The following is a 17,788-nucleotide window of genomic DNA, read 5'->3' as shown; positions in this document are numbered from 1 at the left end:
TGGGGGGTCAGAGGTCGGGGTCAGGGGTCAGAGGTCAGGGGGTCGGAGGTCAGAGGTCGGAGATCAGCCACGGGGGGGGAGGGGGTGGGCGGTCACTCACGGGGTCAAAGGTCGGCAGGTCAAAGGGCGCGGGCGCCCAGCCCAGGAAGAATTCCTCCGGCGTGTGGAAGCGCAGCTGCGCGTTGAGGGCAAACTGGGAAGGGGCGGGGTGGTAACTGGGGGGACTGGGAGCACGCTGGGGGGGGCGTGGGGGGGACTGGGAGCCCACTGGGGGAGCCCCAGGGATTTGGGGGGCCTGGGGGGGGTCCCAGGGATTTGGGGATGGGGCAGGGGTTTTGGGGGGGCTCCAGGGGTTTGGGGGGGGTCCCAGGGGGTTTGGGGGGGCCCGGGGGGTTTGGGGGGTCCCAGGGGGTTTGGGGGGGCCCCCGGGGGGTTTGGGGGGGTCCCAGGGGGTTTGGGGGGGCCCCAGGGGTTTGGGGGGGGCCCGGGGGGTTCGGGGGGGGCCCGGGGGTTTGGGGAGGGCCCCGGGGGTTTGGGGAGGGCCCAGGGGGGTTTGGGGGGGTCCCAGGGGTTTGGGGGGGCCCCCGGGGGGTTTGGGGGGGTCCCAGGGGGGTTTGGGGGGGCCCCCGGGGGGTTTGGGGGGGGCCCGGGGGGGTTCGGGGGGGGCCCGGGGGTTTGGGGAGGGCCCGGGGGGTTTGGGGAGGGCCCCGGGGGGTTTGGGGGGGCCCCAGGGGGGGTTTGGGGGGGCCCCAGGGGGTGAGGGGGGGCCCCGGGGGGGTGAGGGGGGCCCCCGGGGGGTGAGGGGGGGCCCCAGGGGTTTGGGGGGGCCCCCGGGGGGTTTGGGGGGCCCCCAGGGGGTTTGGGGGGGGGCCCCGGGGGTTTGGGGGGGCCCCGGGAGGTTCGGGGGGGGCCCCCGGGGGGTTCGGGGGGGGGCCCCGGGGGGTTCGGGGGGGGGCCCAGGGGGGTTCGGGGGGGCCCCGGGGGTTTGGGGGGGCCCCGGGGGGTTCGGGGGGGGGGCCCAGGGGGGTTCGGGGGGGCCCCGGGGGTTTGGGGGGGCCCCGGGGGGTTTGGGGGGGCCCCGGGGGTTTGGGGGGGCCCCGGGGGGGTTCGGGGGAGGGCCCCGGGGGGTTTGGGGGGGCCGCACCAGGCGGTCGCTGCAGGAGAAATCCTTCTTCTTGCGCCCGGGGGCCCAGTTTTGGGGGCGCCCCGGCGGCATCTGGGTGGGGGGGAAGGGGGTGAGGGGGGGTCTGGACCCCCCATGGGACCCCAAAACACCCCCAGGGGCTCCCCCAAACACCCCAAGGGCCCCCCCCCAGCCCCCCCGCGACACCCCAGAACCCCCAAAGCCCCCCCAGGACCCCACAAAGCCTCCCCTGAGACCCCTCAGGACGCCCCAAGCCCCCCCAGGAACCCCCAAAGCCCCCCCAGGAGCCCCCCATGGACCTCCAGGACTCCCCCAAAGCCCCCTGGGACCCCCAGGACCCCCCCAAGCCCCCCCTGGGACCCCCAGGACCCCCCCAAGCCCCCCCAGGACCCCAGAAACCACCCAAGCCTCCCCTGGGACCCCCAGGACCCCCCCCAAGCCCCCCCTGGGACCCCCAGAAACCACCCAAGCCTCCCCTGGGACCCCCAGGACCCCCCCCAAGCCCCCCCTGGGACCCCCAGAAACCACCCCAAGCCTCCCCTGGGACCCCCAGGACCCCCCCAAGCCCCCCCAGGACCCCCAGAAACCACCCAAGCCTCCCCTGGGACCCCCAGGACCCCCCCAAGCCCCCCCTGGGACCCCCAGAAACCACCCAAGCCTCCCCTGGGACCCCCCCCAAGCCCCCCCTGGGACCCCCAGGACCCCCCCAAGCCCCCCCCACTCACCCCCCACGTAGAGGCTGTCGGGCACCGACACCGTCACGTCCCCGTTCGCCTGTGGGAGACCCCGACACCAGTGACCCCCCCCACCTCCCAGTGCCCCCCCCACCTCCCAGTGCCCCCCCCCACCTCCCAGTGCCCCCCCCCACCTCCCAGTGCCCCCCCGCTCCTCCCAGTGCCTCCCCGCTCCTCCCAGTGCCCCCCCGCTCCTCCCAGTGCCTCCCCGCTCCTCCCAGTGCCCCCCCCACCTCCCAGTGCCCCCCCCACCTCCCAGTGCCTCCCCACTCCTCCCAGTGCCCCCCCGCTCCTCCCAGTGCCCCCCCCACCTCCCAGTGCCCCCCCGCTCCTCCCAGTGCCCCCTTGCTCCTCCCAGTGACCCCCCGCTCCTCCCAGTGACCCCCCGGTCCTCCCAGTGACCCCCCGCTCCTCCCAGTGACCCCCCCAAGCTCCTAGTGTTCTCCAGTTCTTCCCAGTGGCCCCCAGTTCTTCCCAGTGCCCCCTCTGCCCCCCCAACAGCTCCCAGTAGCTCCCAGTCCCCCCAGCAGCTCCCAGAGCCCCCCAACACCTCTCAGCAGCCTCCCAGTGCCCCCGCTCCGTTCCCAGTGCCCTCCCAGTAGCTCCCAGTGCCCCTGCTCTGTTCCCAGTGCCCTCCCAGTAGCTCCCAGTGCCCCCCCAGTAGCTCCCAGCAGCTCCCAGTGCCCTCCCAGTAGCTCCCAGTGCCCCCGCTCCATTCCCAGTGCCCTCACTCCGTTCCCAGTGCCCTCCCAGTAGCTCCCAGTGCCCCTGCTCCGTTCCCAGTGCCCCCCCAGTAGCTCCCAGTAGCTCCCAGTGCCCCCACTCCGTTCCCAGTGCCCTCCCAGTAGCTCCCAGTGCCTCCACTCCGTTCCCAGTGCCCTCCCAGTAGCTCCCAGTGCCTCCACTCCATTCCCAGTGCCCCCCCAGTAGCTCCCAGTAGCTCCCAGTGCCCCCAAACCTTCTCGCAGAGATGATCCCACATCCCCAGCACGGGTTTCCGATAGATCCCCGGCCCCGTCGCCACGAACACCTACATTTGGGGGGGGCTGGAATCAGCTCGGGGGGAATCCCCACAACCCTGGGGGGGGTCCCGGAGATTTGGGGGGGCCCCCTGAGGTTTGGGGGGGCCCCGGGAGGCTCCGCTGACCTGCAGGGGCAGCCCCAGCCGCTCCGTCACCGCCTCCACCTTGACCTTGAAGTCGTGGGGACGGAGGCGGCCGCGGGAGATCCCCAGTTGGTTGGTGAAGACGACGAGCTTTTGGGGTAAAAAAGGGGGGGTCACTGGGGTTTTGGGGGGGGCCCCGAGGGGTCAGTGGGGTTGGGGGGTGTTTCTTGGGGGTCTGGGGGCGGGTTTAGTGGGGTTGGGGGGATCCCAGGAGGAGCTGGAAGGTATCAGAAGGGGGCTCGGGGCGGGGAGGTCAGTGGAGTGGGGGGTTCTGGGGGTGTTCAGGGGGGGTCCTGGGGGGTTCAGTGGGATTTGAGGGGGCCCTGGGGGGGGTCAGTGGAGTCGAGGGGGCCCTGGGGGGTCTCCTGGGGGCTCAATGGGATTTGGGGGGGTCCCAAAGGGGTTCAATGGGGTTTGGGGGGGACCCTGTGGAGGGTCAGTGGAGTCTGGGGGGGGGTCCCAAGGGGGTGTAAGGGGGTTTGGGGGGGCCCGGGGGGGGGTCAGTGGAGTCTGGGGTAGGGGTCCCAAGGGGGTGTAAGGGGGTTTGGGGGGGTTCAGGGGGGGTCAGTGGAGTCTGGGGGGGGTCGCAAGGGGGTGTAAGAGGGCCCTGGGGGGGGTCAGTGGAGTCTGGGGGGGGTCCCAAGGGGGTGTAAGGGGGTTTGGGGGGGCCCGAGGGGGGTCAGGGGGGTTTGGGGGGGCGTCATACCTTATACCCATCTTTCTGCAGCTGCTTCAGTTTCTTGGGAATCTCGGGGTACAAAATCCTGGGGGGGGGGGGGGGGAAGGACTAAAATATGGGGGGGGAACCCCAAAATGGCACCCAGGAGCCCCCCAAAACCTCCCCCACCCCCCCTCACCTCCAGTCCTCGGGGCCGGTGGGAAACACCTTCCCCGACTTGGTGGTGATGAGGGTCCCGTCCAGGTCGAAGCCAGCGATCTGGGGGGGGCCAGGGAGGGGGTTAAGGGGGGGGTCCCCAAAAAAAGGGGGGGGCCCCCAGGAGGGTGGGGACACTCCCAGAAGGAGGACCCCCCAAAATGGAGGGGGGAACCCCCCCTACAAACGAGGGCGTACCTGAGCGCTGGGGAGGGCGCCGGGGGGGGTGAAGATGAGGAGGGAGCCGTGGTGGTCCCAAGCGCCGCCGCCGCCGCCGGGGGGGGGCAGGGATTTTGGGGGGCCCCCCCGGAGCGGGGGAGGGGATGTGGGGGGGCTTGAGGGGCGTTTGGGGGGTCGGGGGGACCCCTCAAAGTGAAGTTCGTGAGGGTAAAGCCCGTTGACCAAGCAGAGGGTCTGGCCGGGGCGGAGCGTGGCGCGACCCCCCCGGCCCAGCGTCGCCCCCCCCACAGAAGTGGGGTTCACACCTCGCTGTTGGGGGGGTGGAAACCAGCATCAGGGGGGGCCCCCAAACCCCCTTGGGTACCCCAATGCCCCCTGGGGTCCCCCCCTCAATTCCTGAGCCCCACAGACCCCAAATTCCCCCCTCAAATGCCTTTAGGCACCCCCCCAAATCACCCCCCCCCGTTGCCTCAACCCCCCCCCCAGATCACCCCGGGCCCCCCTATATTTACCTGAGACCCCCCCGGAACCCCCCAAATACCCCCAGTGTCCACCCAAACACCCCCAGGGCTGTCCCATTACTCCCATAACTCCCCCCATGGACCCCCCCCATCCATCCAGAACCCCCCCAAACTCCCCCAGGCCCCCCCCAGCCCCCTCAGGGCACCCCTAATACCCCTTGGCCCCCCCCCGGGCCCCCCCAAACCCCACCTGGATGACCAGGGCTGTGCCCTCAGCATAGTTGGCCACAATCTCCACTGCAAAGGGGGGGTGTGTGTGTGAGAAATGGGGGACCCCAGAGCCCCCCCCCCAAGATAGGGAAGGTGGGGGGGGAATCCCAGGGGTGTCCCCAGTCCCTGGGTCCTCCTGAGGGGGTCTTTGGGGGTGCCCAGTTAAGGTTTGGGGGTCCACTGGAATGGGGGGGGGTCAGTGACCAAAGGGGGAGCTGGGGGGTCCCAGGCCGGGTGGGTGGGGGGGCCTAGGGGAGTTCTGGGGCTGGATTTGGGGGTGCCCAAGGCGGTCTTCATGTGCCCGGGGGGTCCCTGGGGTTGGATCTGGGAGTTCTGGGGGGATCCAGGGCTGGGTTTGGGGGTGCTGGGGGGGGGTTGCGGGGTCCTGGGGGTCCCAGGGCTGGGTCTGAGGGTGCCCGGGGGGATCCCTGGGGTTGGAAATGGGGGGGCTGGGGGAGTCTGCGGGGTCCTGGGGGTCCCAGGGCTGGGTCTGGGGTCCCCGGGGGGGTCCGTGGGGTTGGATCGGGGGGGACACGAGTGGGGTCTGGGGGGTCTCGGGGAGGGTCTGGGGGCTCCAGGTGGGGCCGGAGAGATGCCGGGATCCCGAGAGGCCGGGCCTGGTGACCCCCGGGGCTGACGGAGGGGCCGCCGCGGGGGTCGGTTCCCGGTGCCCGGACGCACCCTGGCCGCGGGAGCACTTTCGGTCGGTGACTCCGGTGAGCGGCCCCCGGCCCAGCACCACGGTCTCGCCGTCGGGCAGCGGCACCGGCCCACCCGCGCCCCGCAGCTCGCACCGCATCGCGCCCGGAAGCGGCCCCGGAGCCGGTACGGCCGCCGCTTCCGGTCTCACAGACGCCGCTTCCGGTCCCTAGCCGCCGCTTCCGGTCCTTTCGCCCCGCCCCTTCCGGTTACGCGCAACGCCGCTCCGTGCTTTACTCGCCCCGCCGCTTCCGGTGGGGCTGGCGCCACATCGCCCCCTGGTGGCGGGGGGCGGGGTCGGTCCTCCAGCGTTGATTGGGTCCTCCTGGGGTGGGGGGGGAGGACAGGGAGGGGAACTGGGAGGGTCTGGGGGTGACTGGGAGGGTCTGGGGTTGACTGGGAGGGACTGGGTTGGTACTGGGAGGCACTGGGAAGGACTGGGGGGGCACTGGAGGCACTGGGGGGGCACTGGGAGGCACTGGGGGGGCACTGGGAAGGACTGGGGGGCACTGGGAGACACTGGGGGGACACTGGGGGGCACTGGGAGGCACTGGGGGGGCACTGGAAGGGACTGGGGGGCACTGGGGGGGCACTGGGAAGGACTGGGAGGCACTGGGAGGCACTGGGAAGGACTGGGGGGCACTGGGAGGGACTGGGGGGGCACTGGGAGGCGCTGGGAGGCACTGGGAGGCGCTGGGGGGGCACAGGGTGGCACTGGGAGGGACTGGGAGGCGCTGGGAGGCGCTGGGAGGCACTGGGGGGGCACTGGGTGGCACTGGGAGGCACTGGGGGGCACTGGGAAGGACTGGGAGGCACTGGGGGGGCACTGGGTGGCACTGGGAGGGACTGGGAGGAGGGCAGCGGCACGCTCGGAGTATGTGGGGGTCACCCCAACCCCCCCCAAAAAGGGACCCCGGTGTCCGGGTGCCCCTGCCCCGCCCCCAGCCCCGCCCCTGCCCCCCCGCGCCCCCCCCCGCGCCCCCCCCCCCGCCTGGGTCCCCTAAATATAACCCTGCAGCCTCAGCAGGAGCCGGAGACAGGGCGGGGCAGGCCTCGCACGAGGGTCCCCGTGACCCCCCCGGCCTCGCACGTGGGACCCCGTGACCCCCCCGGCCTCGCACGAGGGTCCCCGTGACCCCCCCGGCCTCGCACGTGGGACCCCGTGACCCCCCCGGCCTCGCACGTGGGACCCCATGACCCCCCCAGCCTCGCACGAGGGTCCCCGTGACCCCCCCGGCCTCGCACGTGGGTCCCCGTGACCCCCCCGGCCTCGCACGTGGGACCCCGTGACCCCCCCGGCCTCGCACGAGGGTCCCCGTGACCCCCCCGGCCTCGCACTTGGGACCCCGTGACCCCCCCTGGCCTCGCACGAGGGTCCCCGTGACCCCCCCGGCCTCGCACGTGGGACCCCGTGACCCCCCCCGGCCTCGCACGAGGGACCCTGTGATCCCCACGGCCTCGCACAAGGGTCCCCGTGACCCCCCCGGCCTTGCACAAGGGTCACTGTGAAACCCCCAGCCCCACACAAGGGTCCCTGTGACCCCCCCCAGCCCCATACAACCACCCCCACGCCCCCCCCAGCCTCACACAAGGATCCCCGTGACCCCCCCATCCTCGCACAAGGGTCCCCATGACCCCCCCCAGCCCCACACGAGGGTCCCTGTGACCCCCCCATCCTCGCACAAGGGTCCCCATGACCCCCCCCAGCCCCACACGAGGGTCCCTGTGACCCCCCCATCCTCGCACAAGGGTCCCCATGACCCCCCCAGCCCCACACGAGGGTCCCTGTGACCCCCCCAGCCTCGCACAAGGGTCCCCATGACCCCCCCAGCCCCACACGAGGGTCCCTGTGACCCCCCCAGCCTCACACAAGGATCCCCGTGACCCCCCCATCCTCGCACAAGGGTCCCCATGACCCCCCCCAGCCCCACACGAGGGTCCCTGTGACCCCCCCATCCTCGCACAAGGGTCCCCATGACCCCCCAGCCCCACACGAGGGTCCCTGTGACCCCCCCATCCTCGCACAAGGGTCCCCATGACCCCCCCAGCCCCACACGAGGGTCCCTGTGACCCCCCCAGCCTCACACAAGGATCCCCGTGACCCCCCCATCCTCGCACAAGGGTCCCCATGACCCCCCCCAGCCCCACACGAGGGTCCCTGTGACCCCCCCATCCTCGCACAAGGGTCCCCATGACCCCCCCAGCCCCACACGAGGGTCCCTGTGACCCCCCCAGCCTCACACAACGGTCCCCGTGATCCCCCCAGCCTCGCACGTGGGACCCCTTGACCCCCCCCGGCCTCGCACGAGGGTCACCGTGAAACCCCCAGCCCCACACGAGGGTCCCCGTGACCCCCCCTCTGCCACCAACTGTCACCTTTATTGCCCGGGGGGCCACCGCGCGCGCAGGGGACACCCGCTGTCACCATCCCACGCGGGACACCCCCCCCCCCCCCCACGCGCTCGTGCGTCGCACGAGGGCCGGTGCGGGATCGGGTTCCCGGATGCCACCGCGGCCGCCGGCGAAACCCAAGAAGGTGCCGAAGACGCGGGGGGGGGGGGGTGTGGGACGGACGGGACAGACAGACAAATGGGGGGGGGGAGGGGGTTGTCACGCGTCCTCGTGCACCCCCCTGTGCCCTCGTGTGTCCTCGTGCACCCTTGTGCGTCCTCGTGCGTGTCCTCGTGCCCGACTCGTGCGCCCTCGTGCGCCCTCGTGCCGCCCGTGTGCACCCCTGCGCGCCCTCGTGCAAGCCGGGTTTGTCCTCGTGCGCCCTCGGTTGTCCTCGTGCACCCTCGTGCACCCTCGTGTGCCCTTGTGGGGCCCCGTTTGTCCTCGCGCGCCCTCGTGCGCCCTCACACGCTCTTGTGCGCCCTCGTGCACCCTCGTGTGTCTTCGTGCACCCCGTGGGCCTCTGCTTGTCCTCCTGCTCCCTTGTGCCCCCTCCTTTGTCCTCGTGCACCCTCGTGCACCCCCGTGCACCCTCCTTCATCCTCGTGCAGCCGTGTGCGCCCTCGGTTGTCCTCGTGCATCCTCACGCACGCTTGTGCACCCCTGTGGGCTCTCGTTCGTCCTCCTGCGCCCTCGTGCAATCCTTGTGCGCCCTCCTTTGTCCTCGTGCACCCCCGTGCATCCTCGTGCACCCTTGTTTGTCCTTCTGCACGCTCCGTCCTTGTGCACCCTCGTGCACCCTCCTTCATCCTCATGCACCCCGGTGCACCCCCGTTTGTCCTCGTGCACCCTCGTGGACCCTGGTGCACCCTCCTTTGTCCTCGTGCACCCTCCTTCATCCTTGTGCACCCTCGTTTGTCCTCGTGCACCCTCGTGCACCCTTGTGCACCCCCGTTTGTCCTCGTGCACCCTCGTGCACCCTTGTGCACCCTGGTGCACCCCCGTTTGTCCTCGTGCACCCTCGTGCACCCTTGTGCACCCTCCTTCGCCCTCGTGCACCCTCGTGCACCCCGGTGCACCCCCGTTTGTCCTCGTGCACCCTCGTGCACCCCAGTGCACCTTTGTTTGTCCTTGTGCACCCTCCTTCACCCTTGTGCACCCTGGTGCACCCTCCTTCGTCCTCGTGCACCCTCGTGCACCCTTGTGCACCCTCCTTCATCCTCGTGCACCCTCCTTCACCCTTGTGCACCCTTGTGCACCCTCCTTCATCCTCGTGCACCCTCGTGCGCCCCAGTGCACCCCAGTGCACCCTCGTTTGTCCTCGTGCACCCCCGTGCACCCTGGTGCACCCTTGTTTGTCCTTGTGCACCCTCCTTCACCCTTGTGCACCCTGGTGCACCCTCCTTCGTCCTCGTGCACCCTCGTGCACCCCGGTGCACCCTTGTCTGTCCTCGTGCACCCTTGTGCGCCCCCCCGTTTGTCCTCGTGCACCCTCGTGCACCCCCCCCACCCCCCACCCCCACCCCCCACCCCCTCACACCTGGGTGACCAACCTCCCCGGCCACCCCTGCCCGGCCCCGCCCGCGTCCCCATCCAACAGGTCCTCCCCTCCCCCGCCCCCTCCCCCGCCTTTGGGCGTGTCGGGGGGGGAGGGGGGCGGCGGGTGGCGGGGGCAGGGCGGGGCGGGGGCGTACTCCCCCCCTTCCTCCCCCCTCAATTCCCGCCGGTAGAAGTAGCTGAAGTTGGAGACGATGACGGGGACGGGCAGGGAGATGGTGAGGACCCCCGCGATGGCGCAGAGGGACCCCACCAGCTTCCCCCCGACGGTGACGGGGGCCATGTCGCCGTAGCCCACCGTGGTCATGGTGACCACGGCCCACCAAAAGGCCTGCGGGATGGAGGTGAAGGAAGTGGCGGCGTCTTCGGCCTCGGCGAAGTAGACGGCGCTGGAGAAGAGGACGACGCCGATGAGGAGGAAGAAGATGAGTAAACCCAACTCCCTCATGCTGGCGCGAAGGGTTTGCCCTAAAATCTGTAACCCCGTGGAGTGGCGGGATAATTTGAAGACCCTGAAGACCCGCACCAAGCGGATGACGCGAAGGACGGCCAACGACATGGCCGGTTGGCCAACGCCGCGTTGACGCGCCAGCTCGGTCCCCAAAGCGACGAAGTAAGGGGCGATGGCCATGACGTCGATGAGGTTCATGGCGTTGCGGAAGAAGGCGGTTTTGCTCGGGCTGGCCAAAAGGCGGACCAGGAGCTCCACGGAGAACCAGCAGATGCAGATGGTTTCCACCACGAAGAAGGGATCGCCCAAGCCGGCGCGGGGGGAGGGCGGGTGGGAGGCGTTGAGGGGCGGCGCGGCGGGGGGTGGGCTCTGGGGGGGGAGAGAGGGATGGGGGGGGTTAAATGCACCACCCACAATGGGTTAATGGGGGTCAGAGCCCACCCGGACCCCCAGACCCACCACCCACGATGGGTTAATGGGGGTCAGAGCCCTCCCAGACCCTGAGATCCACCACCCACGATGGGTTAATGGGGGTCAGAGCCCACCCGGACGCCAAGACCCACCACCCACGATGGGTTAATGGGGTCAGAGCCCACCCAGACCCTGAGATCCACCACCCACGATGGGTTAATGGGAGTCAGAGCCCTCCCAGACCCTGAGACCCACCACCCACGATGGGTTAATGGGGGTCAGAGCCCACCCAGACCCTGAGACCCAACACCCACGATGGGTTAATGGGGGTCAGAGCCCACCCGGATGCCAAGATCCACCACCCACGATGGGTTAATGGGGGTCAGAGCCCTCCCAGACCCACCACCCACCACCCACGATGGGTTAATGGGGGTCAGAGCCCACCCGGACCCCGAGACCCACCACCCACGATGGGTTAATGGGAGTCAGAGCCCACCCAGACCCTGAGATCCACCACCCACGATGGGTTAATGGGGGTCAGACCCCACCCAGACCCCGAGACCCACCACCCACGATGGGTTAATGGGGGTCAGAGCCCACCCGGACGCCAAGACCCACCACCCACGATGGGTTATTGGGGGTCAGAGCCCACCCGGACCCCCAGACCCACCACCCACGATGGGTTAATGGGGGTCAGAGCCCACCCAGACCCTATTCCACCACCCACAATGGGTTAATGGGAGTCAGAGCCCTCCCAGACCCACCACCCACCACCCACGATGGGTTAATGGGGGTCAGAGCCCACCTGGACCCCGAGACCCACCACCCACGATGGGCTAATGGGGGTCAGAGCCCACCCGGACGCCAAGACCCACCACCCACGATGGGTTAATGGGGGTCAGAGCCCACCCAGACCCCAAGACCCACCACCCACGATGGGTTAATGGGGGTCAGAGCCCACCCGGACGCCAAGACCCACCACCCACGATGGGTTAATGGGGGTCAGAGCCCTCCCAGACCCTGAGATCCACCACCCACGATGGGTTAATGGGGGTCAGAGCCCACCCGGACGCCAAGACCCACCACCCACGATGGGTTAATGGGGGTCAGAGCCCACCCAGACCCTGAGACCCAACACCCACGATGGGTTAATGGGGGTCAGAGCCCACCCGGACCCCGAGACCCACCACCCACGATGGGTTAATGGGGGTCAGAGCCCACCCAGACCCTGAGATCCACCACCCACGATGGGTTAATGGGGGTCAGAACCCTCGAAGACCCTGAGACCCACCACCCACGATGGGTTAATGGGGGTCAGAGCCCACCTGGACCCCGAGACCCAACACCCACAATGGGTTAATGGGGGTCAGAACCCTCGAAGACCCTGAGACCCACCACCCACGATGGGTTAATGGGGGTCAGAGCCCACCCGGACCCCCAGACCCACCACCCACGATGGGTTAATGGGGGTCAGAGCCCACCCGGACGACAAGACCCACCACCCACGATGGGTTAATGGGGGTCAGAGCCCACCCGGACCCCGAGACCCACCACCCACGATGGGTTAATGGGGGTCAGAGCCCACCTGGACCCCAAGACCCACCACCCACAATGGGTTAATGGGGGTCAGAACCCTCGAAGACCCTGAGACCCACCACCCACGATGGGTTAATGGGGGTCAGACCCCTCCCAGACCCTGAGACCCACCACCCACGATGGGTTAATGGGGGTCAGAGCCCACCCAGACCCCAAGACCCACCACCCACGATGGGTTAATGGGGGTCAGAGCCCACCCAGACCCTGAGACCCACCACCCACGATGGGTTAATGGGGGTCAGAGCCCACCCGGACCCCGGTTCCCATGGGTGGGCAGCAGGAGGAGGAGGAGGAGGAAGAAGAGGGGGAGGAAGATGAGGAGGCCATAGTGGGGCAGAGGTAGTGGTGATGGTTGAGGAGACATGAGGAAGAGGATGGTGACAAGGAATAGCTTGAAACAGGTGAGGAAAATGATGACGATGAATATGAGGAAGGGGAGGAGGGAGGGGAGGAGGAAGAGGACTAAGGTAATGAGGAAGAAGAGAGAGAAGTGGATGAAGAGCAGAGAAACAACGATGATGATGACGGCAAGAAAGGTGACAAGGAAGAAGACGAAGATGATGATGAGAATGAGGAAGAAGGTGGGAAGAAAGAAGCGAACGATGGGGAGAATGATGATGATGATGATGATGATGAAAATGCAAAGAAAAAGTATTCTGAGGATGAGGAGGATGATGGTGATGAGGAAGAGGTTGAGGAAGAGGAGGAGGACGGGGATGTTGAGGAGAAAGAACAGAAAAAGGAAGGGGAAAGAAGAAGGATGTGAGAGGAGGGATGAAGATGATGATGACGGTGAGGATGGCGACGACGAGGAAGTGGAGGAGAGGAACAAAGAAGAGGGTGATGAAGATGACGGTGATGAAGAGGTTGACGATGATGAAGACAAGGTTGCGGAAGAGGAGGGAAAAAGAGGTTGAGAATGAGGCAGACGATGATGAAGAGGATGAAGATGGCGGCGCTGGGGGTGATGGTGAGGATGAGGATGATGAGGATGGCGGGTGATAAGGATGAGGAAGATTTGGGGGGGGGCTCATTTGCAGCGAGGGCTCCCTGCTGGGCTGGAAGTGAGGCAGGGTCTCCAGGCAGGAGGAGGAGGAGGAGGAGGAAGAGAAGGAGGAGGAAGAAGAGGAGGAGGAGAAAGATGACGACGATGATGCCAAAAATGATGAGGAAGGAAAAGACGAGAAGGATGACGAGGAAGACTATGAGAAAAAATGTGAAAAGAGGAAAATTGAGAAGTCGGAGGGGAATGAGGAGGAGAATGATGAAGATGATGGTGATAAAAGGAAGAGGAAGATGAGAAGGAGGATGAGAATGGTGAAGACGATGAGAATGAGGAGGAGGAGGATGGTGAGACCAGTGAAGCTGAGGATGGTGAGAATGAGGCTGAAGGTGATGAGAATGGTGACAGTGGGGGTGATGAGGATGGTGAGGATGATGAGGATGGTGAGGATGATGAAGCTGATAAGGACGAGAATGAGGATGATGAAGGGGATGGTGAGGATGATGAAGGGGATGGTGAGGGTGATGAAGGGGATGATGAGGATGGTAAGGATGATGATGGTGGGGGCGACAATGAGGAAGATGGTGAGAATAAGGAGGATGAGGGTGAGGATGGCGAGGATGAAGATGATGAAGCTGACGATCATAAGGATGAAGGTGGTGAGGATGAGGATGATGAGTTCAAGGAACGTAAGGGTGAAGACGAAGATGGTGAGGAGGAGGAGGGTGGGGCTCAGGATACTGAGGACAGTGAGGAGGAGGATGGCGAGGATGAGGAGGAGGATGGCGAGGATGAGGAGGAGGATGGCGAGGATGAGGATGGTGAGGTTGAGGAGAAGGAGGGTGATGATGATGATGAGGATGAAGGGCTGATGATCATAAGGACGGGGCTGAGGTTGGTGAGGACGAAGAGGCTGAGGATGAAGAGGCTGAGGATGAAGAGGGTGGGGATGAAGAGGCTGAGGATGAAGAGGGTGAGGATGAAGAGGCTGAGGATGGAGAGGGTGAGGCTGGGGATGGCGAGGATGAGAATGGTGAGGTTGAGGAGGATGATGATGAGGAGGAGGAGGAAGAGGCTGATGATCATAAGGATGGGGCTGAGGTTGGTGAGGACGAAGAGGGTGAGGATGAAGAGGCTGAGGATGAAGAGGGTGAGGGCAAAGAGGGTGAGGCTGGGGGTGGCGAGGATGGGGACAGTGAGGTTGAGGAGGAGGAGGAGGAGGAGGAGGGAGGAAGAGGAGGATGGTGAGGCTGATGATCATAAGGACAGGGCTGAGGTTGGTGAGGATGAAGAGGGTGAGGACTAAGAGGCTGAGGATGAAGAGGGTGGGGATGAAGAGGCTGAGGATGGAGAGGGTGAGGCTGGGGGTGGCGAGGATGAGAACGGTGAGGTTGAGGAGGATGATGATGAGGAGGAGGATGAAGAGGCTGATGATCATAAGGATGGGGCTGAGATTGGTGAGGATGAAGAGGGTGAGGATGAAGAGGCTGAGGATGAAGAGGGTGAGGATGAGGAGGCTGAGGATGAAGAGGGTGAGGATGAAGAGGCTGAGGATGAAGAGGGTGGGGATGAGGAGGGTGGGGATGAAGAGGGTGAGGCTGGGGATGGCAAGGATGAGGATGGTGAGGTTGAGGAGGAGGAGGATGATGATGAGGAGGAGGAGGAGGAGGACGGTGAGGCTGATGATTATGAGGACGGGGCTGAGCTTGGTGAGGACAAAGAGTGTGAGGCTGGGGGTGGCGAGGATGAGGACGGTGAGGTTGAGGAGGAGGAGGAGGAGGAGGGAGGAAGAGGAGGATGGTGAGGCTGATGATCATAAGGACAGGGCTGAGGTTGATGAGGACGAAGAGGGTGAGGATGAAGAGGGTGAGGATGAAGAGGGTGAGGATGAAGAGGGTGAGGACTAAGAGGCTGAGGATGAAGAGGGTGGGGATGAAGAGGCTGAGGATGAAGAGGGTGAGGATGAAGAGGGTGAGGACTAAGAGTCTGAGGATGAAGAGGGTGAGGACGAAGAGGCTGAGGATGAAGAGGGTGGGGATGAAGAGGCTGAGGATGAAGAGGGTGAGGATGAAGAGGGTGAGGACTAAGAGGCTGAGGATGAAGAGGGTGAGGATGAAAAGGGTGAGGATGAGGAGGCTGAGGATGAAGAGGGTGAGGATGAAGAGGCTGAGGACGAAGAGGCTGAGGATGAAGAGGGTGGGGATGAAGAGGCTGAGGATAAAGAGGGTGAGGATGAAGAGGGTGAGGATGAGGAGGCTGAGGATGGAGAGGGTGGGGATGAAGAGGCTGAGGATGGAGAGGGTGAGGCTGGGGATGGCAAGGATGAGGATGGTGAGGAGGAGGACGAGGAGGAGGATGATGATGAGGATGAGGAGGAGGAGGAGAACGGTGAGGCTGATGATTATGAGGACTGGGCTGAGCTTGGTGAGGACGAAGAGGGTGAGGACGAAGAGGGTGAGGATGAGGAGGCTGAGGATGAAGAGGGTGAGGATGAAGAGGCTGAGGATGAAGAGGTTGAGGCTGGGGGTGGTGAGGATGAGGACGGTGAGGTTGAGGAGGAGGAGGAGGAGGAGGAGGGAGGAAGAGGAGGATGGTGAGGCTGATGATCATAAGGACGGGGCTGAGGTTGGTGAGGACGAAGAGGCTGAGGATGAAGAGGGTGAGGCTGGCGACGGCGAGGATGAGGACGGTGAGGACGAAGGCCCCCGGCCCTTGCCCGCCACTCACCTGAGCGGACCCCTCCCCTCCGGCCCGAAACTGGGGCAGGGTCTCCAAGCAGAACACCACGATGGAGACGAGGATGACGAGGACGGAGAGCAAGGCCACGGCGCGGGCGGCCGGCGAACTCTCGGGGTGTTCACACAACAACCACGCCCGTCGCCGTAACCTCCCGCCGGGCAACGGTTGGGCCGCCTCTACCCCGAAGCCTTCGGCCTCGCGGAGTCTTCCTTCCGCTTCGGCGCCCAACTGGTAGAAGCGTAACTCTTCCAAGAAGACGTCCAACGGGACGTCGGGCGGGCGGCGGAGTCTTCCTCCGGACTGGTAGTAGTAGAGGACGGCGCCGAAGGCTCCGCGGTGGCGGTCGAAGAAGTACTCCCGGCGTTGGGGGTCGAAGTACCGTCGGCGCCGACGGGGGTCCCCCAAGAGGGTGTCGGGGAAGCGGAGGAGGGTCCTCCCCAACGTCTCGAAACGCCGGCCCGCCACGTTGATGGCCACCCGTTCGCAACAGCCCGCCGGTTCCCCCATTCCCGGGGGGTCCCCGGTTGGGGGGAGGGGGGCGGGGGATGGGCCTGAGGGCAGGGTGAGGGTGGGGGTGGGCTATGGAGGTGGGGGACCCCTAAACTCTTGGGGGGTCTATGGCGTTGGGGGACCCTCAAAGTCCTTGGGGGTCCGTCAGGGGTCTACGGCGTTGGGGGACCCTCAAAGTCCTTGGGGGTCCTTCAGGGGTCTACAGCGTTGGGGGATCCTTGGGGGTCCCTACAGCAACGGGACACCCCCCAAAACCCTTGGGGGTCCCACAGAGCCCCTGCGATGTTGGGGGACCCTCGAGGTCCTTGGGGGTCCTTCAGGGGTCTACAGCGTTGGGGGATCCTTGGGGGTCCCTACAGCAACGGGGCACCCCCCAAAACCCTTGGGGGTCCCACAGAGCCCCTGCGATGTTGGGGGACCCTCGAGGTCCTTGGGGGTCGCTACGGCAACGGGGCACCCCCCAAAACCCTTGGGGGTCCCACAGAGCCCCTGCGATGTTGGGGGACCCTCGAGGTCCTTGGGGGTCGCTACGGCAAGGGGGCACCCCCCAAAACCCTTGGGGGTCCCACAGAGCCCCTGCGATGTTGGGGGACCCTCGAGGTCCTTGGGGGTCGCTACGGCAACGGGGCACCCCCCAAAATCCTTGGGGGTCCCACAGAGCCCCTGCGATGTTGGGGGACCCTCGAGGTCCTTGGGGGTCGCTACGGCAATGGGGCACCCCCCAAAACCCTTGGGGGTCCCACAGAGCCCCTGCGATGTTGGGGGACCCTCGAGGTCCTTGGGGGTCGCTACAGCAATGGGGCACCCCCCAAAATCCTTGGGGGTCCCACAGAGCCCCTGCGATGTTGGGGGACCCTTGAGGTCCTTGGGGGTCCTTCAGGGGTCTACAGCATTGGGGGATCCTTGAGGGTCCCTACGGCAACGGGGCACCCCCCAAAACCCTTGGGGGTCCCACAGAGCCCCTGCGATGTTGGGGGACCCTTGAGGTCCTTGGGGGTCCCTACGGCAACGGGGCACCCCCCAAAACCCTTGGGGGTCCCACAGAGCCCCTGCGATGTTGGGGGACCCTCGAGGTCCTTGGGGGTCCCTACGGCAACGGGGCACCCCCAAAACCCTTGGGGGTCCTTCAGGGGTCTACGGCGTTGGGGGATCCTTGAGGGTCCCTATGGCAAGGGGGCACCCCCCAAAACCCTTGGGGGTCCCACAGAGCCCCTGCGATGTTGGGGGACCCTCGAGGTCCTTGGGGGTCCCTACGGCAAGGGGGCACCCCCCAAAACCCTTGGGGGTCCTTCAGGGGTCTACGGCGTTGGGGGATCCTTGAGGGTCCCTACGGCAACGGGGCACCCCCCAAAACCCTTGGGGGTCCCACAGAGCCCCTGCGATGTTGGGGGGACCCTCAAGGTCCTTGGGGGTCGCTACGGCAACGGGCACCCCCCAAAACCCTTGGGGGTCCCACAGAGCCCCTGCGATGTTGGGGGGACCCTCAAGGTCCTTGGGGGTCGCTACGGCAACGGGGCACCCCCCAAAACCCTTGGGGGTCCCACAGAGCCCCTGCGATGTTGGGGGGACCCTCGAGGTCCTTGGGGGTCCCTACGGCAACGGG

The 17,788-nt window shown here is 66.8% G+C and overlaps 2 protein-coding genes across 2 annotated transcripts; both read right to left on the bottom strand.

Moving 5' to 3' along the window:
* Positions 1-100: 100 nt before the first annotated feature.
* Positions 101-5,711, bottom strand: PNKP (polynucleotide kinase 3'-phosphatase; the record flags this gene model as incomplete). The annotated part of the gene is given in 11 exon segments (XM_064440233.1): positions 101-193; positions 1,145-1,207; positions 1,209-1,216; positions 1,870-1,918; positions 2,837-2,908; positions 3,026-3,133; positions 3,750-3,807; positions 3,901-3,980; positions 4,116-4,406; positions 4,809-4,855; positions 5,510-5,711. Coding segments are annotated over 11 exon segments (987 nt in total), but the record flags the coding sequence as incomplete, so codon positions are not given.
* A 3,741-nt stretch (positions 5,712-9,452) lies between these two features.
* KCNA7 (potassium voltage-gated channel subfamily A member 7) lies at positions 9,453-16,813 on the bottom strand. Its single transcript, XM_064440232.1, has 2 exons — positions 15,664-16,813; positions 9,453-10,295 (listed from the first exon to the last, which is right to left on the bottom strand). The coding sequence occupies exons 1-2, from the start codon at positions 16,180-16,182 to the stop codon at positions 9,453-9,455; spliced, it is 1,362 nt and encodes a 453-aa protein (XP_064296302.1). The 5' UTR covers positions 16,183-16,813.
* Between the last annotated feature and the right edge of the window lie 975 nt (positions 16,814-17,788).

This window comes from Phalacrocorax carbo, unplaced genomic scaffold, assembly GCF_963921805.1.
Source record: "Phalacrocorax carbo unplaced genomic scaffold, bPhaCar2.1 SCAFFOLD_276, whole genome shotgun sequence".
Taxonomy (NCBI): domain Eukaryota; kingdom Metazoa; phylum Chordata; class Aves; order Suliformes; family Phalacrocoracidae; genus Phalacrocorax; species Phalacrocorax carbo.
Note: the sequence above shows the minus strand (reverse complement) of the source record. Positions and strands in the feature narration are given on the sequence as shown.